At 49.6% G+C, this 26,211-nt stretch overlaps 7 protein-coding genes across 7 annotated transcripts; 3 read left to right on the top strand and 4 right to left on the bottom strand.

Annotated features, from left to right (window-relative positions):
* Window positions 1-6,117: 6,117 nt before the first annotated feature.
* Window positions 6,118-8,932, bottom strand: AtWU_08303 (putative meiosis specific protein Hop1; the record flags this gene model as incomplete). The annotated part of the gene is made up of 10 exons (XM_035503411.1): window positions 6,118-6,615; window positions 6,665-6,858; window positions 6,906-7,134; window positions 7,178-7,411; window positions 7,475-7,772; window positions 7,821-7,986; window positions 8,036-8,315; window positions 8,365-8,581; window positions 8,643-8,665; window positions 8,723-8,932. 10 exons carry the CDS (start codon window positions 8,930-8,932, stop codon window positions 6,118-6,120), a joined length of 2,349 nt encoding a protein of 782 aa, XP_035359304.1.
* A 2,691-nt stretch (window positions 8,933-11,623) lies between these two features.
* Window positions 11,624-14,899, top strand: AtWU_08302 (F-box/WD repeat-containing protein; the record flags this gene model as incomplete). Its single annotated transcript, XM_035503410.1, has 3 exons — window positions 11,624-11,920; window positions 12,009-14,723; window positions 14,774-14,899. The coding sequence occupies 3 exons, from the start codon at window positions 11,624-11,626 to the stop codon at window positions 14,897-14,899; spliced, it is 3,138 nt and encodes a 1,045-aa protein (XP_035359303.1).
* Window positions 14,900-15,886: 987 nt separating this feature from the next.
* Window positions 15,887-16,947, bottom strand: AtWU_08301 (translation initiation/elongation factor MRX8; the record flags this gene model as incomplete). Its single annotated transcript, XM_035503409.1, has 2 exons — window positions 15,887-16,322; window positions 16,394-16,947. 2 exons carry the CDS (start codon window positions 16,945-16,947, stop codon window positions 15,887-15,889), a joined length of 990 nt encoding a protein of 329 aa, XP_035359302.1.
* Window positions 16,948-17,336: 389 nt separating this feature from the next.
* On the top strand, window positions 17,337-17,979 carry AtWU_08300 (putative AP-3 adaptor complex subunit sigma; the record flags this gene model as incomplete). Its single annotated transcript, XM_035503408.1, has 2 exons — window positions 17,337-17,405; window positions 17,491-17,979. The coding sequence occupies 2 exons, from the start codon at window positions 17,337-17,339 to the stop codon at window positions 17,977-17,979; spliced, it is 558 nt and encodes a 185-aa protein (XP_035359301.1).
* Window positions 17,980-18,582: 603 nt separating this feature from the next.
* Window positions 18,583-19,880, top strand: AtWU_08299 (60S ribosomal protein eL8; the record flags this gene model as incomplete). The annotated part of the gene is made up of 4 exons (XM_035503407.1): window positions 18,583-18,585; window positions 18,954-19,031; window positions 19,093-19,602; window positions 19,680-19,880. The coding sequence occupies 4 exons, from the start codon at window positions 18,583-18,585 to the stop codon at window positions 19,878-19,880; spliced, it is 792 nt and encodes a 263-aa protein (XP_035359300.1).
* An 891-nt stretch (window positions 19,881-20,771) lies between these two features.
* Window positions 20,772-23,706, bottom strand: AtWU_08298 (putative spindle pole body component; the record flags this gene model as incomplete). Its single annotated transcript, XM_035503406.1, has 4 exons — window positions 20,772-20,810; window positions 20,883-23,271; window positions 23,342-23,550; window positions 23,650-23,706. 4 exons carry the CDS (start codon window positions 23,704-23,706, stop codon window positions 20,772-20,774), a joined length of 2,694 nt encoding a protein of 897 aa, XP_035359299.1.
* Window positions 23,707-25,253: 1,547 nt separating this feature from the next.
* Window positions 25,254-25,940, bottom strand: AtWU_08297 (uS17 family ribosomal protein; the record flags this gene model as incomplete). Its single annotated transcript, XM_035503405.1, has 1 exon — window positions 25,254-25,940. The coding sequence occupies one exon, from the start codon at window positions 25,938-25,940 to the stop codon at window positions 25,254-25,256; it is 687 nt and encodes a 228-aa protein (XP_035359298.1).
* Window positions 25,941-26,211: the final 271 nt, after the last annotated feature.

Here is a 26,211-nt window from a genome sequence, read left to right as displayed (position 1 = left end):
TAAACAATTGATCCCGACGTCTTTAGGTCGGAGGATTCAGGAGGTTTGGTAGAAAGCCGGAGGTGTCTTTCAATGTTCCCCACCCCAAGTCGGTGAGTACCCCCAAGCCCGTATGTTTACCGTTTCGGTCACTAAAGATCCTCGTTTCGGAGCGCCACAAGACACACCAAATTCGAAATTGAAGAAGCGGTCAAAAGAATAAAATCTCCAGGGAATTGGCGTTCTTTTGGGGAGCGTGTCAAAGTACCAAGCAGGGACTGGAGAGACGGATCAGGCGAGTCACGGAGAAATAAAATGACAACTAGAAGAAAGAGTAAAAGGGAAATTGGGAAAAGAGGGACTAGTATGCAGGTCCGGCGGAACGAGTGAAATATGACCTGGCTTAATAGTAGTAGCAGCTCGCAGGAATACAAAAGAGGGTCCCCGAGGAGCTTGTGAATGATGTAACAGATTTTGCAGGGGAATTGACCAGAATCAAAGAAGAACCGGCCGTGCGAGCCGAGAGACCTATTAGGTACTATATATAAGTGGCCGCGATTTCATTACATGTGAGCGGACAAAAGATGGGGGGGAAAGAATTTCAAAAAGCGTGGAGGGTCGCGGCTTAAGGGGCAAAAGTCAAAGACGCCAGAAACAGTCTAAACTCAGCATGGGCCAGCTCAGAGTTGAAGAGATCCGCGAGGAGCATAGAAGGCTCATTCGCCAATTGCTTGGAACCAGAAAATCGATGGGGAACAAAGCCATTCTCGTGGGCCCAGGAGAGACCCGGTTGTCATACTTCCAGACGGGCGAGAACCGGCATGGTGGTCCATCATCAGGAGAGAGGGCAAGAGACGGGCGACAGGCTGCCTACGTTAGCCCAGAGAATTAAGATTCGTGTCAGCAGACAATTGCAAGCCGGTAGTGGCACCTTAGCACCCTACAATAGCAGTAAGAATCGACAGGCACACAACCATGGGTCCATAGATCGCAAAGCGGCTCCTGAGAGGTTCTGAGTGGCCCATCCAGTGGAGGAGGTTCCAAGGTGGATTCAATGGCTGCTGGTGGCCCGAGGCGAGCGATTCCCATTCAAGTCAAGGCAAGATTTCGAGGAGGATGGGTGGGATGTCCGTGTCTTGCAGTTGTTTATTTTTTGTGGATTTGTTTTTTCTTTTCTAAATTAGTTGTTCCGAAATCAGACCATTTTTCTGGTGGTGGTCCAATATGTGTGTGCTCTATAGTTGTACGCATGAGAACTGTCAGTCAGTGCCTCGCAAAATGCTTCGTCCAGCAAGAGAAACGCATTCTCGTACTTGAAGATAATAAGTATGTATGAGTTGGCCAACAGGGATGAACAACCCCGATATCCCACCATCATGGATCTAATCCTAGTTCGGTCTCCCCTTGCGCCGTCTCTCGTTCGTACAGTAAACTTCGACCGTCTTTCCTTTCCGTCTTCTTTGGATTCCAGGGGATATTCTAAAGGTCAATAGTCGCTGCAGTCCTTCGTCTCTTTCTGGTTTAGACGCGGCTGGACACGTGCGCCCAGGTTCGATTTGAACTATTCGGGCAATGCGGCAAAGAAACCAGCGCAGCCACTTCATTACTAACTATTCTGGTTTACCAAGCTATTCTTTCTTGCCTACATCCAAGTAAAAAAGCAAATAAGAACATTGCCACCATATTTTCTCCGTCATGAATTGATTGACTTTTACTACACGTCGTATGCCACTGACGTCGGCACCGGAGATTGGACCGACGCGTGCACTCCGTCAGGAACCAGTCATGGTTTCAAATTAAGGGGCTGCTGCCGCTCGGGCTTCTCCACGGGTTCTGCCATTCGCGATCGATGGAGAGTAGTGAACTGGTGAAGAACTACTTTCCATCGCCGCTTCGCCCGCTCAGCCGTCCCTTGAAAGTCTCTTCCAATAGGAGTTGCAGTTGCTGCTGATCGTCATCCCGCTCACCAAATGTTATACTCAAGCGCCATAGTAGTGGGGTTCCCCAAGTGCCGATTCAATAGTCTTCGTGGACTCGATCCAAGCAGGAACAGAGTGGTCTCTCAAGAACTCGACCCTCCAGGCTGAAATTGGTATGTCATTGGGTCTGTTTATTTCTAATTCATACGTACCATCCCTTGGCCCTGTTGACGCCCGTGACAATCCCGCTAATGGCTGTGAGGCAAATAGTCGTGCACAGGGCATCAGTCTCCGCTAGGATAATGCAACCCTCAACGCACAATCTCAAATCTTGGATGCATGTGCTACTCGATCGTCGTCAATAATCGACAAAGCCATTGCAAGGTTTCCATGGAAAGTTGCTGGAATAGCGCCCCGTTAAGACACCTTATCGAAGGTTGATGTTCAAACCTACCAGTCCATCGGAACAAAGTTGATTGGCATCAGCATAGTTGGGTAAGTAGACCATGGGGAATTGTACCGGCTCCTTTTGTGTGCAATGGTTGCCATTGTTAAGAGGTCACCCCCTATTGAGCATGGCATGGCCGTAGCCAGAACTAGGGTCAACTACACAACTGGTCTACACCACAACACACTCTCGGGCAATTAATTCTGTGCCGCTCTATTAGCTCCTCCATCATGGAAGTAACTGCAGTAGGGGAAAACCGAAACTGAACAGCGTCCAGAGCTCTTCAGTGCTCCTTGTCCGTCAAAGTCAATTTTGCAGATCATCGGCCAAGCCGCCATCCGCCCGACCGTCAACTTACCGGATGTGTCCGGACGCTGAGGTTTTAGACGCGCACCTGGTGACGTGACCTCATACACTCAGAGCGAGACATCTACCAATGAAGCTCAACCGATAATCTTCCATCATAAGTGCCCTACAAGATCGTGGTTCTTCGTGCGACTTGCATAACTATCCTCGATTTCTTCTTGTTCGTCTTGTGTGACTCGGCTGTGATCTTCTGCTTGTGGAACTCAGTGTCTTATTTCAATCCTACTAGCAGCACTAATCGCAAGAGAAGCTCATATATGCCCTTCTGAATGGGCCTTAAGGAAAGGCCACATGCTTTACTCCTTTGGTCACTGAGACGTCGGTTCAATTTGGAGCCTCACCCCAGACGATTTGGAGCATATGGAAGGTACTCCCGAAACCATACGCAAACAGATCTGAAAGGATTAACAGCACTATATAAGCTAGCAGGATGTGCCTGTGGAAAGGAAAAGCTTATGTTACCCCATGAGGTCTCCCTGACCCCTGTTGCGAATAGCCTCCATAGCTATATCCACAGTTCTAGTACGCAGTTGCTACGTACAACAAAGGATCCGCGGGTTCCTACCGTTCTTGAGTCAATAGAGTTGTATCGTCGGTTTAAACGTCTTTGCTGCAGCGGTGATTTTATCCGACTCCTCTCGACTATCCTCGGCGAGTTGTCTACTCTCAAACCTTAGGATCCAGAGCTCTAGCCAGCTCCACGCCGTTCGGCAGAAACTTACTGGGGAGGACGGACTGTTGATAAGCTTGAACAGCAAATCATTGAATCTGCACAAACAACGTCAGATCAATTGCAGATTCCTTAGCGACGAGGTACTGCATAAGGTGCCACTGTGCTCCTGGATGGCGAATAGCAGCTCTTTGCTCCAAACGCATGCGAGACTGGTTGTTGAACACCTATACTGCTTACTGCAGGTTCGGTGATTCAAGCCATTGGGTCTATCTCAAGCTCCTCTAACCTGCCAATATTCTGCATAGCTCGCGTCTGAACGGAAAATAGCGCCTTCGTAATCTGGGTCACACAAAGTCCCAACTAATAGCAGACTTCTTGGTGAATCCATTTACGTACTAAGCATTCATATCTTAAGTGCATAATTCGCAATCCGAAGCTCCAGGCTAAGACCATCTCAGCACTGGAGGTGCTCTAGTTACCAAGGCGGAATGAGGTAGAGCATCCCCAGTTTTCGGCCCAAGCATTCAATCTACAAACAAGCCAATAGTTACAACCATCCACACAGACCCCAAAAGTTTCCCAGGTTAACCTTTGTCAGGGTCAAATAGTCGACAATAGCACCACTTTCTCCCCATCCACTTGCTAAGGAGCTTCAATTGCGGGGAATTGGGAAGTTTCGAATCTTAGTGCCCCTTTTTATCGGGTCCGTGGCGATCAACCAAACCTTGATATTTACTCGCTTTTTCTCCCCCGAACAAGAAAAAGAAAACATCTGAACCAATCTTTAGAAACCAAAAATAGAGAAGCTCGTTGCAATAGTACAACCTGCAGAAAACAAAGCCCGAGAAAAAAATTTCCCTCGCCCTGGTCTCAAACGTTTGAATCCACAGAGACTAGCACTTACAAAGAATTGGTTCAGCCCTGAGGGAACTCCAGCATGAATTTGACCTGATTGCCGCCCTGAGCGAGTTCGGATCCCCACGTCTATCATTCCCGCATTGAGTTATTGTATGCTCGTCTACCCGAAAATAGACATTGCGGACTTGACACTTCTCTAACTATCGGTACCGACCTATTGTTAGCTCCATCCCTACAGAGTAAAAGTGCTCGGGGACCTGAATTAGTCTGGAACTCTGGATATCTCCCCTGTTAGCCTGTAGCCACTCCCGCGTCCCTCACGATCGATCTAATCCCCCTTTCGACAATGCTCCGAATATGACGGCTCAGCACCACGGAGCAGAATACTTTACTTTACTAGCAGATATGATTTGATTCGGATCTATTCAGATACTGATTCTTATCTAGTCTACTCTATCTAAGCACATGCATTTTTGCCGAGATCGATACGCGAGCGGATAACTACTTACGTGCAGCGCGCAAACTGCGTACTTACTAACTACTTACTGGGCTGCCTGTTAGCATGTGAATAAGGAGTAAGTAAGTAAGTGAGCAAGTGGGTGGGTATATGTCCGTCGATCATAAACCCCAATCGCCTCTACACTATACTACACTACACCATCATACCCAACCCATCAGGAGAAGAAGAACTGCGAAGCGAACCTAGCCCATCGCATCGCGCGTTTCACCAACCCTCCTAGACCGACCACGCAACCAAACTACACACAGAACCCCTCCCCCAAAGATACTTTTTTTTTTACAGCAGTAAACGGAGTCGTTCGGTCACAAGGAAACCCAGAAGAGAGGTAAGTGGTTGGTTCGGCAGTCCGGCAAGCACCGAACTGCCGGGCCAGACCTGGAGTTGTTTCACCATGTTACTTAGCCATGAGCTTAAACCTGTCAGGGACTTTTCAGGGTCAAGGGCTTCCATGGCACGAATACCAACGAATGGAGAAATTCTGGACGCTTCGTGTCAGAGAGTGTCATCGCTTTTTTGGGTAGGGGAGACAAGTCAGAAAGATAGGGAGTTGTTGGAAGTTTTTGTTTGGTTTGGTAGTAGTTTTGGTGTGTATGGGATTCAGATGGTATGTGTGTGTAGTAGCTCTGATTTATGATAAAGAAGGAATACGTGTAGCAGTGGCTTCTGATGTACTAGGACTACTGCTACTATTAGTGGAGGCATGATGCTGGCTGGCTGGCGCGCAGGACTGACTATATTTGGCACTTCGTTGCTACCTGAGGGGCAATAGGCTGTTCTCTTTTACTTTAGTGGGTATGCTGTTGTCTAACTATGAAACAGTGTCCATGATCTGTAAGTTTGGGGTGCATGTTCTGTTTTCGTTATCTCGGTGAGTTACTACTAAGCTATGTAGAATACAGTCAGTGCCAAGGGCCCGAATAGCTCCGAGTATGGTGATGGGTGATCATGCTCCGGAATACATAAAAGGTAAGTAGCTAAAGTAGCTAGCTGCTAATCACTCAGCTTCTCTCATCTCCAGACGTTCCAGGGTCCTGCTCGTGCCATGGCCCAATTCTCTCCACTCTCTCCTCCCCGAGCGGACCCTTAAGCTTCATTTTTGAATCAATAGTTGCTGGGTTGAAACACCGGGGTTGCGGGTGCACTGCACTGACCGGATACCTCGATTGTCGGGTGCACGGATATTCGAACCACTATCTTGAAAGGAGTTTCCTCTAATGACGCCATTCTTGTCCCATCTTCTTCTCATTGACGCATATATGGTCGACCTGTAATGTCCAGTAAGTGAGTTTAGGCTTTCTTTGGCTGTTTCAAGTAAGAGACAGCGATAACTTTCGTGCTCGGGGTGAGTATCCGACTAGGAACTGTCGTTCTCGGATTGCTCTGCGCCAACATCAACAAGTTTGGAGTAATTGCTGATCTTGCGTCTCTTGCGGTTGCTGCGGCGTAGACTGCCTTCGCTGGGAGTCCGACGATTGGGCGTTTGCTTGGAGCGAGGAGTTACGTTTTTGACGGACTTGACTTGCTGTTCGGCTTGGTTCCTGCTGTCTTTCCTCAAGACTCGATCACTGACTCTTCTTGATGTGGACGCATCTTTATGAGCAGTATGTTTTGGGGTATGGGGCTGGCTTTGTTCGTTTGCCAGTGACGCCAGTCTCTTTCGACTTCCGGTTTCTGCTACCATGCTTGTGGATTTCTCCATTGGTACGGGCGTCTTCCTTCCACCTTCTTGAGCATCAAGAAGCGTGTCTTCCAATTCATCTTCCTGAGAAAAGGATCTTGTGGTGCTGTGTAGCTCATCATTTGTCACTACTTGGGATGGTTGAAGCGAGTCCTGCGGGGTGTCTTGGACGTACTGGAGTAGGTTAGCGTTATGATCTGCCTTCCGTTGCAGGTTAGCTTACATGATGCTGAATCTTGATCATGGGGCTAAGTATCTCCGCTTGTAGCCTGGCTTGTATGTCCCCTGAGCTAGGGAACATGAACCTGGGCAAACCCTTTAGTGAAAATCCTTTGACTTTACTTCCCGGGGTCGGCTGGAGGAGTCTGCGCTTTTTAAGCAGATCTATAATCTGGACAAGGGTCTGCCCGTTGCAATCTGTGAAGGGTCAGAGGGTACAGCAATATAGACTCTGAGGTACTCACGTAGCTTTTGTGTGAATAGCGACGTTCTATGGGGATAACCCTCATTTAGAATGATCCTTACGGCTCTCCTCAAGAGTACCAAACGACTCATCTGATTGAGTATATGAGGTTCGTCCGGCATAAGCAAGCAGTGATAGCAAGCATGAATGTCGGGGACTCTTGGGTCATGGGCATCTTCGTATCCATAGCATAACAAATGTTGACGCGTATGACAAAAGGCACATTGGGCCTATCAAAGTTAGTTTTGGTCTACCTATGGGTTGTCAACTTACCATGGCCTCCTCTTCACCATCCCAGCCGCATTGGCATCTGACCTTATTTTCATCTTCGGCTGTTCTCGTAGCATTAGAGTCGTCTGAATGCAGATATTCCTTGATATTGTGCCTGCTTTCTTCCGTAAGGGCAAACTTCTGACATCTCGTCGCAATGCCATTCCCAAAGGCGGTGCCAGGTTTAAGTGGCTGTGTAGGTGCCAGTTCACCATCCGAACCTTCAATCCCTTGCGACTATCCAAATTAGTCAATTTGCCAACCGTCTCAATGCTCGATCCTCATGGGTCTTCAACTTACAGGTAGCATCATTTGTAATTGATGCTTATCCACAAGATCCTGCGTCGACACTTTTTCGTTCTCGGTTTTCTTACAAAGAGATAAGCAGAGATCAGTGTCCTGGCGTAAGCCGTTCTCCATAGATAGACTGCCACTACCTCCCAGTGTACGTAAGATGTCTTCTTTGTCATCAAATCCAATATCTTTCGTTCTTCGTACGGGGTCGTTGAACTCAAGATCAGGAGGTATCTGAGGCAGCGGTTCTGCTCCCTCAGGCTCGGATCCGGTCCATTTGAGCGAGGTGACTTTAAGCCCAACACTACGCCATTTAATTAGTCAAGGTTACCAAACTTGGGTGGCCACTTACGTATGCCGTCCACTGTTCATTTGTCCACAAGATTGCGATTCCCTTTTCCAGTTTTCGCTGAGAGGGAATTTGATCGTATCATCATCGGCCCCATTGAACCCCGGGGGCTCATAGTCAGGAGGGCAATCCTCCGTATAGAAAAGATGCACCCCTAAGCTTCTCTTGTCTGGACATATTATCAGCAGCAGTTCAGGTGATTGTATAAAGGTACATACTCGGTAGAGTGGGAAGAAAGGCACTAAGAGTGATCAAGCGCCGTACGATCGTCTCTAGGCCTATCCGGGCTGTCTGTGCAGTTTTCATGTCGGCCACACAGCCCATTTGTTCGAGAGATAAGCTTTCAAGGCGATTATTAACATCACCTTCCGCCCCTGTGTATCTAAAGGAGAATGTGTATGATTCTAGCACATGCTCGGGCGCATCCTTATCGACCAGTATGGTCAATTGAACAGCTTCAAGCACGTTTTTGCTAAGTGCATCAAAGATGCCAGTTTCCTGCGCATGTAAATAGAGAGGATCATTACCAGCGATAATGGAAACTGACCAGAATATCAAGAATCATATCCGCTTTGGGATCTGATCCTCGGAGTATGATCTTCAGCGGCTGACCTTTCTTGCCTCTGCCAAAGGGTACATCTTCTTTGGAAGCGATGTCTTCTCTGTGCGTGTGCTTGTCAATGAACTGTCGATAAGAAAGGTCGCCCTCACGTTGGGCTTCTCTCAAGTCCCGATCGTCGAAACACGGAAGCGGTAGAAACTCCCTACGCAACACATATAAGACTGGCTCAGATCTAGGGATTTTCAGACCGGCACCCAACGAACCGAAGATAAAAAAGTGTTCCAAACTATGTAGTGGTATCAGATATATGAAAGCGTATCATGGGAGAGAAAAAGCCGCATACCGAGACATGTAGCATGATCTGGACCATCTCTAGGCTCTGTAGTTGCTGTAGATGCATGTTTTCTTGGAGCTTCAGGATAGCGGAAGCTTCAATCACATCTTGTGCCCTGATGCGAGCAACAGACTTGCTGTCAGCGGCAAGGGACTGGAGGTTCTGCGGAGTCTGTACCTGGACCGTCGACGGAGGCCCGGTGAACTTAATTCGAACCATGCTGGGTCGCTATATAGTGAAACTGCGCTACATGTAGGTATTCAGGAGTGAAACTATGAAAGATGGCGGTCAGCAAATCATGCTAGGAAGAATGAGGCTGGGGATTGAGGCACCGTGTGAAGAACCAAAGTCAGGTTGACGACAAACGAATACCCACGGTATGGTCACGGGAGTTGCCAGTGCGTTTGTCCCTCCATTGATACTGAATTTTCTTTACAGCAGAATTGGGCAGTGGCCATAAAAGGGTTGCTCTGTATGTATGGAGGCAATAGTGCAATTACTTCGTATGTCTTCTTATGTCATGTTTGGGGGAAGTTCACGTCTCACGTAACGTCGTCCCCGACTGGTTTGAAACTATATATAGAGAGGGGGTGAAGTCGGGTTGGTATCTGAAAATTACCCGTCACTTCAATGTTGCAGATACCACATACTTCAAAAGTGGTACAACCAATAATGCTATGGCGATGAAATGATCGGTTTGCATTCTTGAGCGGTTTCTCCTGAACAACAAACGGACAGAAGATTGTCCGAGACATCGTGTAGGGAAGATAAACATGATGCATCAACTTGATCTGCTTGACCTTAATCGAAAGGGTATTTATACCCCTTTCATGAAGCAGTGTCCATTCGCAGGTTGGTAGTCTAGAGGACAAATTGTATCGCTACTACTTAGTAGCACCTAAGAGATAGTACATTTGGGGTAGTTGGAGCTAATTTGGTTAGAAGTCAGACACATGCCTGGCTGATAACGCTGGTCCGAAACAGTCGATAGGGCAGTCCCGCGGTAGATGAAATTACGAGCCACAACCCCCATCCCCTCATCCTGTGTGATACGCACTTATCTCTGGCATTTCCCCGCAATGTTCTCTGTCCACATTTCACACCCAGGTAGTTGCCATCCTATCTTGAGAAAAAGACTTTTCTTTTTTTTTTTTTTTTTTTTTTTTTTTTTTTTTTTTTTTTTTTTTTTTTTTTTTTTTTTTTCAAGTAGTTATCTGAACAACAACTGATGTGTAACTGATAAGCATCAATGTGTGTAAAGTATGAGTGTATCAGTAGCTCCTTCATGGGGAAATTGATATGGGGTGGTTGCTAAGTGCACTAAACTGCATGGTCGGTTACCGGTAACCGAAGATTCCAGCCAGCAAGTTTACCTGTGTATTCTTCCATCTATCTACCGCAAGCAGTTGAACCATCGAATCGAAAAAGACGCCGAAGGAATTCTGGACGATACAATGGACCCCACCAAGTCACGTGTATTGGACCAGTGGCGAAGCCAGCCAGGAAAACCAACGGTTACTGGGTCAAGGACTACTGGAAATTCTGCGAAAGTCTGAGGTCACATATCGAATGAAATTGCGAAGGCACGAGAAAAAAACGTAAAAAGTGAGATGTCATATGCAGTGGGTGTGCTGGAGCCATATCTGTCAAGTGTGAAGAGATCTGGGATGATGGAATCTGGCGGCGGCTATCATCCATCCACAAAACACCAACAGCGGTTCGACAAAACGATTTTAAATTTCCTTGTTTTGAGGTGAGAGTCTTTGAGGAATGGAGAAATAGATCAGTGGGGACAAAGCAGGCACCGTCATGTTGATACAAATTACCCTCATACGTACGTAGTAGGATAATTATCTGGTAATAAATAATTAGTACTTTAATGTGGGCAAGCAACTTGTTAGTTAGTGCTGTATCCAGTCCCCTCCCGGGTAAGAATCTAGTCATAAGTCTAATAGGCACAACACCCGTCAACTCCACCATTGGATACATCGTTATAACGATCCTGGAAAGTGGTTCTCACCCCCAGGGAAGAGTTGCTCCGAGCGCTGGGTGATCCCCGACTGCAGGACGGCAAATTCAGAACCCGCCTTGCCTCTAAGGTTTTTTCCTTGACCCTTTTTCATTTGTCTCCGTTGCTCCTGTTTTCTTTCTTTCCATTCCTTTTTCTTCCTCCATCACTACAACTATCCTTCTTCTACTGCCTGCTATCTTTCTTCCTCACACTTTCTTCTCCTCTCTCTCTCTGTCTCACAGATGGGGAATCATCGGCCGTCAATATATTTTAAATAGGATTTAGTCTTCACATTGCGGAGCCACCAGCCTCGGGAAGCCGCCAGATTGGGCTAGCCGGGAGCCACTGAGGACAGAACCGCCGGCTGCTGCGAAGAGCCTAAGCCTGACCTGAAGGAGGCACAACCAACCACCTTCTGGTTCAGCTCCCTCGATCATTCTCCGCCGCCCAACACCTCCTTGTCAGCAGAGCACGCCACAGCCTGCCCTCGTTCACTTCCCTTCACCTTCTCTACACACCGGCCTATCTTCCACACCTCGTCCAGGCCCTTATTCGTTCGGTACTCACGGTCATGTTTTAACGATCACTCCTCCACAGCTGTGCGCATTCGGTTGCTCTTTGCGGGCGTGTATACCTGTTGGCGGTCCTCATTTGACACCGACTTCTTGCTGGACGTACGGCCGATCAACTCCATCACATAAACAACAATCCCCCATTCTCACCACCAGCTCCTCGACACGAAACAGCCCTCCAGCAGCCATATCTGATGCGTCATAGCCAACAAGTCTGTCGAAGCTGATTCATCCTTGCCACGCCATCACGCTACTACACGCTCTTCCTAGTAACCCAACTTCGGACATACCACTGAGTCGGTCGCATATTCCTTCGGCAACCTTATCATGGAGGAAGATGGAAATGGTCGGGGCCTCGGTCCTGGGTCTCCCAGTACCTCCGTCGGTCAATTTTCCTTCGCCCCTGCTACCCGAACTACTGTTGTTACGACGACAACCACAACCACTACGACGTTTCCTCCTGTGCTCATTAGGCCGCCACGCGCGACGCAGGATCTGGATCCCAAGGTGTACCCACTGGCATCTGCCCCTACACCATCGGCGTTGCGAAATATACGATTTGAACTTGGTGGTAAGTCGGTTGTGTTTAATGAACCGGAAGATGCTGCGGGCACATTGAACGAGGTATGTCTTCATTTATTGTTTTTCACGAGCCCTTCTACTCTCCGGCTACGTGACTTGACTCCTGGACCTTGTATATTGACTTCTATAGTTGCATGAGAAGAATGACGCGCTCAAAACTTCGAACGGTCTTGTGCGATCTGTGGCCTCCTTCACTTCGGACGATAACCAGCTATCAAGACGTCTTGCACATAGAACCTCCAACCAACAATCTAATCACCTGTCGATCTCCAAGCGTCGGCTTACGGAAGCACAACAAGGATCACTACGGGCACGTTCCGCGCGAGTGCCATCAGAGCCTTCGTTCCGTCCCGCTCGTTCTCATGGCTCCACGCCAGTACATCCTACCGTGGCTGGCTTAGCCACCCCGGAGACGGAAACCAATAGCAATAACGCCATGGAAGGGATATTGTCGAGAAGGAGGATTCACAGTGCGAGTAATGCTCGTAGGGAGACATTACTACGGTCTCCTTTATCCTCGGAAGTCGAGTCTCAGGGGCCCTCGCAGACAGTGGACGCCAGAAAAGAGACCTTGCGTACAAATACTATCATGCAGGAACATGACAGACAATCTGGCTGCGCTACTGAGACCGGTTTTGCCAGACCTGCATTGGAAAGGACAGGGTCGGACCCTCGGCAACACTTGACCGGGATTGCTGCAAGTCAGGATTCAGGTTATGATGCACCGGGTGACAATTCCCAGCATCTGCCTACGGAGTCATCTTCACAGCCTTTTATCGACAATATCGTTGCCCAAGATATGTGCTTGCCCAGTCCCAGTTTGTCTCCAGTGGCGGCTCTAAATGCCGCGAACATCGATTCCTCTTTCGATTCTGGTGAAGAACAAGAGGACACGGACTCTAGCTTTGATAACAGTGATTCTCGCTTTATTGGGCCTTTGCCCGTAGGGGACTCCAACGGCGAAGCGACGTATGTTGCCAAGCCCGAACAGCTTGCCGGACCCATGATGCAGCGCCCCACTTCCATGATGGATATACCCAATGTGCTGGACTTCTTTGACTCAGTACCTGACAGTATGAAAACATATATGATGTACCAATTCCTGAGGCGCTGCCCGAAACAGACGCTGCACTTTGTTGCGGACGTTGTCAACCCTGCCTTGAAATGTGACTTCCTGTCCCTGCTTCCGCTCGAGCTCAGTCTTAACATCGTGAAATATTTCGACGTTCAGACCATGTGCCGCGCAGCTCAGGTGTCCAAGAAATGGAGGCATATCATTAATTCCGACGAAAAGTCCTGGAAGGAGCTTTTTGATAGGGACGGATATGTTCTTCCCGAGGGCGAGTTGGATCGTGCGATCAGGGAGGGCTGGGGATGGCAATTTCCGAATGGCTGCGAGGATTTTGAGAAGGACATGAGTATGTCTCCTTTCATCAAGCCAGATCCAGAATCTTCTGTTCCTGCCTTGCAAGCCTTTGGTGAGTCTAGTGATAGGACTTTGTCCGTGAGTCGCCGGCCTAAAAGGAAAGCGTGCACCCGTGTGTCTAGCCGTAAGCTTTCGAAGCGCAAGATCTCCTCCAGTGGCACTGATCACTCCGAGTCTTCGGATTGGAGGAAAGAGGTTTCGGCTTCGGAGGGACCTTATGCGGCTGCGAATGCTGCTGCGGCGGCCGTCCCATATCCAGAGATCGGCTTGCCATCACTTCGCGGTCTTCACCTCTACAAATCGCTCTATCAGCGTCACCATTCAATCCACAAGGCTTGGATGAAACCCGTTGTCAAGCCAAGACACATCGCCTTCCGCGCCCATGATCGCCACGTTGTCACTTGTCTCCAGTTCGATACGGAGAAGGTGCTTACTGGGAGCGATGACACGAACATCAATGTTTATGACACTAGGACTGGTGAGCTCAAGGCCACTCTTGAAGGCCATGAAGGTGGTGTATGGGCACTTGAGTATTATGGCAACACTTTGGTTTCTGGGTCTACCGACAGGTCGGTAAGAGTTTGGGACATCGAAAAGGCTCGGTGCACTCAAATATTTCATGGCCACACCTCTACCGTGCGCTGCCTGCAGATTGTCTTACCGGTCGAGGTGGGAAAGAAGGCGGATGGCACACCTGAGATGATGCCAAAGGAACCATTGATCATTACAGGCTCTCGTGACTCGAACCTTCGTGTCTGGAAACTTCCCAAACCAGGAGATCCGGGTTATTATCAGAGCGGACCTCATGTCGATGACACAGACTGCCCATACTTTGTCCGTGTCCTCACTGGGCATCAGCACTCTGTCCGGGCGATCGCAGCGCATGGTGACACGTTAGTGAGTGGAAGCTATGACTGCACCGTGCGTGTATGGAAAATATCCACAGGAGAGACTGTACATCGGCTTCAAGGTCATACTTTGAAGGTGTATAGTGTCGTTCTTGACCATAAGAGGAATCGTTGTATCAGTGGATCCATGGATAACATGGTCAAGGTGTGGTCATTGGAAACGGGTTCTATCTTGTACAATCTGGAAGGCCACACGTCCCTTGTTGGTCTGCTTGACCTCAAGTGTGATCGTCTAGTGTCGGCGGCTGCGGATTCTACGCTGAGGATCTGGGATCCTGAAACTGGGCAGTGCAGGAATATGCTGAGTGCTCACACTGGTGCAATCACTTGTTTCCAGCATGATGGCCAGAAGGTCATTTCTGGATCAGATCGGACACTGAAGATGTGGGATGTAAAAACCGGAGATTGTGTCCGGGACCTTCTCACCGACCTCAGTGGCGTGTGGCAGGTAAAGTTCAACGACCGGAGATGTGTCGCTGCAGTGCAGCGTGACAGCTTAACATACATTGAGGTAAGTTCAGTCTATCAAGCATTCAATTGCCATTCACTAAGAAATCTTAGGTCCTTGACTTTGGCGCTTCCCGCGATGGAGTACCAAGCGAACAGTTAGGAAGACGCATCGTCGTTAATAGATGGGGTCAGGAAGTCAGTGACACCGACGAAGATTACGACCTTTCGGACGCCTGAACATACTACGTCTGTCGCCGACTGCCTACTTCACTGCTTGGGCAGATGAAGGATTCTTGTGTCCTCTGCGACAGGCAACACGAACGGCAATTTCTCACGTTATATTCCCCCTTTTTCTTTTTCGCAACATATTCGAACCATGACATAACTACGATACCCCCAATCAATGGAACTATAATTACCTTTATGAGAGTTTGCATAGCGCGGTTAGCATCCCTTGACATGCTGCATCATGACGGACAGGCGTTTTGGCATTCAAAACGGACTCACCAATCAGCCTCTTGTCTAATAACTCTTCTCTCTTACCTCCTCGATCATACCACATCCGCATGCTCGATATGCATCCTTTTGTCCTCCTGTCCGCCTCTGTTTAACACGGGCGCTCCCGTCTCCGAGCTTCTACATATTCCGACTACCCCGTCTCTGTTTTATATCCGAATACTATAGACTTGAAGTGGCTTTATCTGCAATCGAATACGATATGATTCTTGTATTTACAATCCAGCTATCCTATTCTTCCGTAAGCATCTTCGTGCACGTGAGAAGAACCCTTGTCGAGCATCTTTAGCCTGGAAGCGCATGGCTCCGTCGTAAACATAGTCGAAGATGAGACTAGCTTTTCCGCTTTTCCTACTTGACCCCGCCCACCCCGGGAAGCGCGGTGTAAGGTGGCGCGGTCCTTAACAGTCCAAAAACCATGGTGCAGGCTGAGCGGTGTGATATCCTGGGCCCGGCTCGAGGTACGAGGCCGCACATATCGTGAATTATTCCACGGACCCAGTATTGCATCTCTATGTTGAATGATAACTACTCAGCATGTAAAGCAGTCTCAACATCCACTAGATAATCGCTGCAGCAACAGCGACATGAGACCAGCAGAGCCCCATCGCGCGATCCTTCTCGCAGCTAGCCAAGCTGGCCAGTCCATAAGGATCAGTGCGCACTATCAACGAACATTTCAGCAGCCAGAGAATGCACCAAAACCCCTCAAGGTCCAGCCCCAGAGGACATGCTCGACCCCGTCAGATCAGGTTGACCATGGCTAGACTTCACCTCCATCATCCCATCATAGCCAGCAGCAGACAAGATAGCCCAGCGAATGGGACTAATACCCAGATAATTTCCAGGAGTCCGGAGGACCTTCGAACTGCATGTCAGAATTTCGCCCAGAGCACCGGGACCTTCGTCTCGGCCAACAGGCTGGATGATAGGACGGAGCTCCTGTATCTTCTTCTGTGTCTGGAGCAGACGTTCCTCTGTTACTCCAGAGGCGAGTTGACTCGTCCTCGCCGCCATGATATTATCAACTTTCGAGACGATGATCTGGTGTGGGATGGCGTAGTGGCGGAACAATTCGAGTATGCCTTCGTCGGAGTGCTTGATGCCGTGCTGGCCGTCGATGAGGATGAAGGTGCGGCGGAGTCTATATGATTAGACAGTTTGTTAGCCTGTGTCGATGCCATATAAGCTTAGGATAAGATGTGCAATACTCACTGCTTCCTATTCTTCAAATACTTCATAATCTCATTCCCCCATTCCGATCGACTCCCCTTTCCGTATCCCGGCATATCAAGCAACACGACCTTCGACTCGCCGCCCTTTGTCCCTCCGATACCGAATGCGTTCATCGTCTGCGTGCGCCCTGGCTTCGATGACGTCCAGCATATCTCCTGCCCCATGAGGGCATTCAGCAATGAGCTTTTCCCGACATTCGACCGCCCTAGAAACGCTACTTCGGGGGTCGTCGAGGAGAGCGGCGTCGTGCGGAACTTGCTCAGGGTCCAGAGCTTGATTGGGGAGTGGCGCGAGGGAGCGAAGAATTTGTCTGCGTACGCTAATTGGCCTTCATCCGGTGCTTGTGTGTCCCAGTAGTAGTTCACTGCTGTGGCGGGGATGTCTTTGAACTGTAGTTTGTTGTTGGGCTGCGGCCGCGGTTGAGGTTGCGATTGCGGATTCGGAGGTTTGCTTGTCGAATAGTTGCGACGAATGGGGAGGATCTGCGCTTGGGGAAGGCAGAAGGGCCTTAATGAGAAGACTCGGTTCTTCATGATGTGCTGAGCGGCCGAGTTAGACGGAAGAGGTGCAATGATCGACTTGTAGTATTTGGATGGATTTCTCCAAATCAAAGAGCTTCTCCAGAAATTGTCCCCGGATAAGAAAGTCTTCCGAGCTGCGGTTCGAAGCTCGGGGAACCTTTGCCGAGTCTCCGCTCCAGGCCGATAAGGCAGTCTGAGAGACAGCTTCATCTATCGCTCATCATCGGTCATTATTCCCCCCCTTACACGGTCACTACTTTTACGTGCTGCTCTTTTCCACCAACTGGCTTGATCGCCTATCCTTACTTCATACTTAGGAGTCATCCTTCGATTTCTATCGCCCGCAGAACACGTCCAACACCGAGCTAGAATCACCCGTGCCCCGCGGACACTGCACCAAGATGATCAACGCCGTCCTCGTCTTTAATAACAACGGACAGCCCCGTTTAACCAAGTTCTACACACAGATCGTGAGTCTACACTCAATCGCATCTTCCCAACCAACCCACTCCTCACCCACCAAGCATCCCATACTAACAATGCCCAACCAACCAGGACACCCAAACCAAACAATCCCTAATCGCGCAAATCTACAACCTCGTCTCCCAACGCCCCGCCAGCGCCTGCAACTTCCTCCCCCTCCCACCACTTCTCTCCCGCGGCGCCAGCTCCGGCGCAGAAAACGGCCCCTCCGACGCCCCCACCCAAATCACCTACCGGAACTATGCCACCTTGTCGTTCATCATGATCTCCACGTCGACTGAGTCGCCGCTGGCGCTGATCGATCTGATCCAGGTCTTTGTGGAGGCGTTGGATCGCATGTTCGAGAACGTGTGCGAGCTGGATCTCATCTTCGGGTATGAGACTATGCATGCGGTGCTGAGTGAGATGATTGTTGGCGGTGTGGTGGTGGAGACGAATATTGATAAGATTGTGTCGGCGGTGAGGGATCAGGAGGGTAATTTGGGGAAGAAGAGGGCTATTCAGGCGGCTAGTTCGGGGATTGGGAGGACGGGGCTGCCTGGGTTGGGGGCTTGGAGGTGAGGTGAGCGTGAGTTGATGGGTCGGGGTATGTTACGATTAGGTTACGATATGGGTTGCTATTTTTGTTTGAATCATGTTTGGTTCGGTGGATGGCTGTTGGTGTGCTATATAGATGGATAGTGTCATGGATACCTGAGCATGAGTTTGGCGTTTCTAGTGGATGTATGTTGGGAATTAGATTTATAGATGTCCTTTGACCTAAATGACTATCGAGGATGTCTCGAGAACAGTACGACTAATAAGTGTGTTGCATGCTATGGACCCACTAAAGTAATAGAGAATCCATTAAATGAATGAGTGCGCATATCAACTGAATACTAGTAGACGACCATCATCAAAGTCTAGACTGCCATGCAAATACATGTAAGAGACATCCAACATGATTGGCCCATTCTGCTACATCAACCCCGAGGGCTAACCCTAGATCACCTGACCGAACCAACACCCAGCCCCGGCAAACAAGATAATCCGCCCGCGGCCCACACAAGCAAATGGCGCTAATGGATTTCTTCTCAGAGCGCGAAATTAATTGAACTTCTTCTTTTCTTCTTCTTCTTGACTGTCAATCCTGCACCCAACGCCGCCGCGGATCCCGTCGACAAAATGGTAAGCACATAGAATCGTCCATTTCACGCCTCTTCTATTCAATTAGAATTGAGCCTATCGACTATACGCTGCGAAACATGTCGTGAGACGAGAATTGCTTCCGTCTCGCTTCATATCGCAACATGTCGAGAAGCGACACAAATTTCCGTTGATTCGCTTCTCTTCTTCACAATCTGTAAAACGATTGCGGAGGAGGGTTGTGATCAGCGATGATTTTTGGCTGGAGGTTTTACACAAACTGCTCCCTCAGGGAAATCATGGAAACTTGATCTTTCTTTCTGGGACAGTTTGTGTATCCTCCCTAGAGTTCAAGGAAGATGCAGCAAGATGGTGGAACAAGATTGCTGATCTTCTTTTCTCAATGATAGCCTGCCCAGAAGTCCGGAAAGAAGACTGCTCCCCTCCCTTACCCCCAGGGTAAGGCTGGCGCTAAGAAGGCTCCCAAGGTAGGCACTCACCACTCCAAACCCTAACTAACTATGAAGGATACTAACATGGTATGAATAGAACCCTCTCATCGAGAAGCGCCCCCGCAACTTCGGCATTGGCCAGGACATCCAGCCCAAGCGCAACCTCGGCCGTTTCGTCAAGTGGCCCGAGTATGTCCGTCTTCAGCGCCAGAAGAAGATCTTGAACCTCCGTCTCAAGGTCCCTCCTTCCATTGCTCAGTTCCAGAACACCCTGGACCGCAACACCGCTGCCCAGACCTTCAAGTTCCTCAACAAGTACCGTCCCGAGACCAAGGTCGAGAAGAAGGAGCGTCTCCACGCCGAGGCCACCGCCGTCGCTGAGGGCAAGAAGAAGGAGGATGTCTCCAAGAAGCCCTACAACGTCAAGTACGGTCTTAACCACGTTGTCGGCCTCGTCGAGAACAAGAAGGCTTCCCTTGTCCTGATTGCTCACGACGTTGACCCCATTGAGCTGGTTGTCTTCCTGCCCGCTCTTTGCCGCAAGATGGGTGTCCCTTACGCTATTGTTAAGGGTAAGGCTCGTCTTGGAACTGTTGTTCACAAGAAGGTATGTCAATTCCATTACTCCTATATACTCTATTTTATATATTAGTAGTAGCAGACAACTAATATATGGTATTATAGACCTCCGCTGTCCTCGCTCTCACCGAGGTCCGCTCCGAGGACAAGGCCGAGTTCGCCAAGCTCCTCTCCGCCGTCAAGGAGGGCTACTCCGACAAGTACGAGGAGTCCCGCCGTCACTGGGGTGGTGGTATCATGGGCGCCAAGGCTGTTGCCCGCCAGGAGAAGAAGCGCAAGGCCGTTGAGGGTGCTATCCGTGTCTAAAAAGCTAGCTAGCCTAACCAGCGAGCTACTAACAACACCGACGGGATAAAAAAAATCTTATACCATCAACGAAACTTCTAATGACCCTTCTTCTTCATCCTATCCTATTTTCCTATACTCTTCATGTACACGTTGCAGATACCCATGAATGCTATTTCAGACATCAACAACAACCACAGCTCCGGTTTTGTTATCTTTTGTGTGTGTGTGTGTGTGAACTTTGTAGGAAGTTGTCTTGAGAGTTTGAGCATTCATGTGACGTCTGCAATATGTACATCTTAGTTGTAGATCGAAGTAAGTGGTAAAAGTCTTAGATCGATCGCTTGTGTTCATTCAGGTGGACTTAAGCAGAAAAGCCATGAAAATTTTATCTGGACTGATCTAGCCCTTTAATCCGGCCCCACAAAATTAACTGCCGATGCAGTGCAAGCCAACCATATCGATAGAGCAAACAAGTCATGACCCGTACAATACAGCATCACATTAAAACATGGTACAGAAAGGTTTGGTTGTCTATACATCAATCAAGTCATGTAATCACTCAAGCAAAAACAAGGTATGGCAATGGTATGGTATGATGGTATGGAGCAAAACACAAAGAAAAACACAAAATCAAATCAATGCACCCAGATGCCCCCCTTGAACCCATTTGTTTCCCAGTCCAGGCAAGAGAATGTCCGCGCACACCCCAATGTAATAAAACGCAAAAGCAATCCGAACTAGAGTGTATAGATGGTGGTAGTGGAAGAAGAATATTGACCGAAAGACCCGCCCAATGAGAAGATAAAAGAGACAATGAAGCTAACTCAGCGAAATGAGAATGAAGAACACTTCCGGGGAACAGGTAGGTGTAAAAGGAGGTGGAGAGTAGTCGTGTCATTCATTCATTCATCAGCGTTGAGAGGGTGGTCGTGTAAGCCCTTGCCTTGCCTGTTGCACTTCCAAGTCAGCAAATGTTTCGCCAGGAACAGATCAGGGAACCAGGTTATCGTTGATCCATACCTTCATTTGTTCGATTCTTGCCTTGAGTTGGCTGGTTACTTCCGCAGCTCTCTTCCAGCTCTCCGCTGGCTCGGCACTCCTGGCGGGTTGTTCTTCGCCAGAAGCACTGCCCGAGCCCAGTCCTGATGACCGAGTCGGACTTCCCAAGCCAGAGTAGCCGGTACCCAAGCTAGGACTGAGCTTGCGCCGACCAAGCCCTGCCTCTCTAGCGCTGAGTCCCGAGGATTCCAGGCCATTGTTCTCCTTCTCCTCACTCGGGCTAGCCGAAGCATAGGAGCGCGGCCGTGAGCTCTCGAATCGCGAGCCCATGAGACCAGCCCGTGACATCGGTGCACGGCCATCTTCTTGGTATACGGAGCCTGATTCGGACATAGGCATACCGATATTCTCCGGTAGGGTGTTGGGAGGGCTAATGGCACTAGCACGAAGAGCTCTTGCGAGCTCACGCTTCAGGCGCTCAATTTCCCGCTGCTGCTTTTGGACAGTCTGCTCCGCTGACTCTGCATCGCTTCGTGCGCGAACCAGTTGGGTTTCCTTGGCCTTGATACTCAGGACATCCCTTGTGTGGTCTTCAATTAGCTGCGCGTTCTGGTCTTGAAGCTCCATCACTTGCGAGTTCAGCTTGGTCCTCTCAGACCTCAGGTCCTCAACCATACGCATGAACCGCTCCTTCTCCGCACGTAGCTCATCCAACTCAGCTCGTTCCAGGGCCGAGATTCCGCTGAATTGAGGAGCTGCAGGAGCGGGCGCAGGCTCGCTAGGAGCCGCTGGTTTCGCAATCGGTCGGCCTGCAAGTCCTCTTCCCAGACCAAATTTGGGAGGTGCCGGTGCAGGCGGCTGCTCCTCCGTGGGAGGAGAGACAACCCGCCGCTGCGGAGATGCAATTCCTCCAGGGCCACCGAGCCTCTTCTTGAGACCGCCAGGAGCCGGCAGACCACCAGGTTTGGCGGGCCCTCCAAGCTTAGAAGCAACGGACCTTGCGGGCTTGGGTGACGGAGCAGCTACGGGTTCCTCGACAGGAGGCGCGGCAGCAGCCGGCCTCTTGGCTCCCAGTGCAGGCTTCTTCGCCACGACCTTCTTTCCAGGGGCAGGTTTCGGCGGTGCCACGATCGGCTTAGGTCTATCCTTTGCCTTGACCTCCGCTGTTTCGAAGAATTCCTTGATTTTGGTCTTCCTGATGTCGTCGAGACCGTCCAGATAGGGGTTCATCGCCCGCTCGCCCATGATCTTCATCAAGGTACCGAGAACTTCAGCTCCTCCGGCACGGTTGACCTCAGTAGATTCAGTAAGGAGTTTCGTGCCTGCCTCAGCTATCGACTTGACTTCCGGTTTCGCCGGAACATCTCTGGTTGTACGTAGGCAACGGATCAAGAACTTGAGTGTTTCCTGTTTGACTTGAGGGTTCTTGTGCTTGAGGAATTCGAGAATCTCCTCCAGGCACTCTGACAAGCTAGTCGCGATGAATACTGCATCCAAAGCTTGACCCAGGGCATCCGCCACACTCTGCTTCTTTTCCTTCAAGCGCTCCAGCATGGGCGACATGATGGTAGGCCGATACTTGACGAATCCACTGCGAATTCCCTTGGCAAGAAGTTCGATACAGTTGGCGGCAACGGTTACAACGGCGATGTTTGCATCCTTCATGGATTTAGCCAACATACGAATAACGTCATCGAACGGTCCATCCTTGATCCGGGGAACGTTCAATACAGTGTGCAGAGCGTCCAGGGCCTCTTTCCTATCCTTCCACTTCGAAGAAGAAAGCTGCTCCTGGAAGTTACCTGGGATCTTGGAGAAGACATCAACGGGCTCGGCCAGGTCGAAAGCATCGACCTCTCCTTCATCTTCCTCTGCCGGGTATTCCTCACCTCCTTCAAACTCATCGTCATCACCCTCTGGCGCAGCGCTGGCTGCGGCCATGGCATCTTGCTGTGCCCTCGTGAACCTCTCCTGCTTGGGCGCCGGCTCTTGCTTGACATTTTCAAACAGCTTCTCCAAATCCTGTTGCTGTACGGGCTTGAGTTCGTTCCAGAAAAGCGGTTTGATGGCTTCCTTCAGCCAGCGGTAGAGCTCCACAGTGAGGTTCTGCGCTTCCGCACGGACATTCTTGTCGGCATGGCCGAAAACCTTTGGCAAGGCCTTCAACACAGGCTTGGGGTCAACAATCTTGCAACCGAAGTTGTGATAAATTGCTCTCAATCCTGCCAGCGCAGCGGCAATAACCTTGGGGACTTTGTGTGACAGAGCGGGGAGCATTTCTTCGATGACGGGATCCGATTTATCCAGCTCAACACATAATAACAGGGCTTCGATCGCATTCGTTTTGGCAGCGGGTCGCGTGGATGGGAGACCCTTTTCACATATCGGGAAGACGGTAGTTGCTCGGGTCCTTCACCACACATGTTAGCCATCAACCACCATGAATTGTTCAAACAGCATCAATATTCCGTGAAACATACCTTGTACAAGCCTGAACACCACCGAATTTCAAGAATGCGCAATAAGATCCAAGACCCTCTTGTTGAGCCGCGACATTGGAGTCTGCCACAGCCCCTTTCCACAAGCCGGGATCTTGTATGAATGGCGTGAAAACGGGATCCGACTCATCAGGCGACTTCTCAAATTGTTGTTTCGCATCCTCATATCCATTCTTGCGGGCTTTCCAGTTCTAATCCGAGAGCACAGACATGTCAGTATTCAGATATATAATAACAACCCCGCGAACCCTAAACATGGGGAACCGGGAGCAAAACAGCGACAAACTAACCTTGTGCGAGAACCGATCCGTCAATGGCAAGGAAGAGAAATCCTCCTCCTCGGCCATATTGAATATCTAAAAATAAGTCTGCAGATTGGCAATCAGTCAGCATCGAACTTCGATTCGGTTAATTCGCAAGCGTGCAGTCCAATCACTGAAGTGGCTTATAACTTGAAACCCCAAATAGCGACGGACCTTATCGCTAACAACTGAAATAAAGCACCCACACAAACACGCACACACACCTTGGGGTTTATTCGTAGTAGCGTATATTCCGATCGCAGATCTCGTGCACGGGCGGCGGCGGCGGCGGAAAGTTGACTGACAGAAAGGTTGGTTCTGATTGAGAGGGGCTTTTTGCTTCGGGTTAGGTTCGCCGGATGAATAAAGGAACTAGTTTTCGAGAAAAGGATGGCGTGTCGAAAATAGGGGGGGTGACAGCGCGACGTCAGGGGGGAAGAAGAAAAAAGGTTTAATGGAGGCGGAAGTGGGGGGAGAAATTGATGAAGTCAACAAGAAAGTTGAAAGAGGAGAGAGAAAAGGGAAGCTGGAAAGTAAACAACGGATCAAGAGTCGCTGGGGTGACTTTCGCGACCCAATGGAAAAGGCTTGGCTTGGCGGCGAACCAACTTTCGAGTACTGACTGCCCGTTCAGGTACCAATTTGGGTGGGGGATTTATATAGTTATTGGGAGGGTATGTAGTAGTAGATATATGGAAAAGATAGATTATATATTATGTATATTTTGAGTTTGGTGAATGCTGGTTCTTTCCATGTTGTTGGTTTTAGTTGTTTCACTGTTCGTGCATGTCGTCTCCTGTGATGTAGGAGTACTTGGGAGTACATCTGCAGGCATATATTTACTGTGTGGAGGTGAGGTCACTTTCATGTCGTTTTGACAGACATGTTCCGGAGAACAGTATTTAATACATCTTGTAAATACTGATGATACCTATCAAAGTAACCAGTAAAATATCATACTACAGGATAATGTACATTCGAGTCTATACTCAACCCCGCAAGTAAAATGATAGTCACGTGATCGTTCTTCAAAACAGTGCATGCATTTCACCTGGATTATTCCTTCTATATCATAGAATTAAATGTCATGGCCCGGTTATTTCCTGCTTCTTCAATTGCCTACATGTATGTGGCATGAGTCAGTAGTCTAGACTAATTGAGGTTGGATGTCGCTGTATATCGTGCAGTGGGAACTACCGGATATCGTACTAAGAACATTACTGTGTATTCCCCAGTAGATGAGTGCAGTAAATGTATTACCATGCACAAAGGGTAATAGTGCCTTGCTACAGGATTGCACATTTGATATATGCCCTCAGACCCTAGTGATATCCAGCCCAGCTACACATCTACACACAACCAACCAACCCAACAGCCAATCCAAGACAAAAGCACAATATGCCATGAAAAAGTAAATAGCTAGTAATATACAGACACACAATGTTTACATACAACATATTGGAACAGATAAGAGATAAAAGGAAACCAACCCCACAACAACCATACCAACCCATCTATCTAACCTCTCATCTCTAACCCCCCTCTCGTCCTCCATTCCTCAATCAAATCCACTCACTCAAATCAAACACAACCTAAACCTCAACCCCTCCAGTCCTCTCAAGCACCAACCTCCTAATCCTCCCAACATGCTCCCCACCCTTCCCCTCACTCTCAGACACACCAGCCTCGGCCCTCCTCGCCTCTCTACGCTCCCACTTAGCAGCCCTCTTAGCCGCACGCTCAGCATCCCTCTCCTCACGAGTCAAAACAGCCGGTCTATCCTCAATAGCGGATCCAAACGGCGCAATGATTCTCTCCACAACGTGGCGCACATTCCGGCTCTTCGGGTAGCCGGACGAGAACTCAATGACGTCGCCCTCGCGCAGCGAGTTCCGCGGATCCGACACCAGGTAGTTCGTTATCTTGGGGTAGGGCTTCTGGATGTGTGCGTCCCAGATGGTGTGGCGGTGGCTGACGCGGACGGTGCGGTCCATGCGGCCGACGGAGACGACGGTGCCGGTCTTGGTCTTGTAGGGGTAGCTGCGGAGGGAGGGGGGGACGGCGGCGGTGGTGGTAGTAGTAGTGGAAGAAGATAGGTCGGCTTCTTGTTGTTGTGGTTGTTGTTGCTGTTGCTCGTTGAGTCGGGGGACGGTGGTCGTGAGGGAGCGCAGGGTGGTCTGGTATAGAGAGGGCGCTGTTGTGGAGGAAGTAGTGGTGGTGGAGCGCATCATGGAGGAGCGCAGGGGCTGAAGAGCCCGGAGGAAATTGGCGGGACGCATTGTGGTGGTGTATATGAAGGACCGAATGCTCCTTTGGTTGTAGAGATGGTGCTGGGGAGGAAGCACGGCCAGGTCAATCCGCTTGGACGGGAGTTTTTGTAGACGTTGCGGCGGTGCCGGGCACGGGGTACGACAGGAATTATCGGCCTTTGGAATCCTCCGAGAAAACTTGAGAGTCTATCCGCTCAGCGAGATAGCAATTAATTGGCGATTGACCCTGTTGAGCACGATGGGGCTTGCTGCGAGGCTTGCTGTCCAGGCCGGAGGAGCA

Source organism: Aspergillus tubingensis, assembly GCF_013340325.1.
Source record: "Aspergillus tubingensis WU-2223L DNA, scaffold_9, whole genome shotgun sequence".
Taxonomy (NCBI): domain Eukaryota; kingdom Fungi; phylum Ascomycota; class Eurotiomycetes; order Eurotiales; family Aspergillaceae; genus Aspergillus; species Aspergillus tubingensis.
Note: the sequence above shows the minus strand (reverse complement) of the source record. Positions and strands in the feature narration are given on the sequence as shown.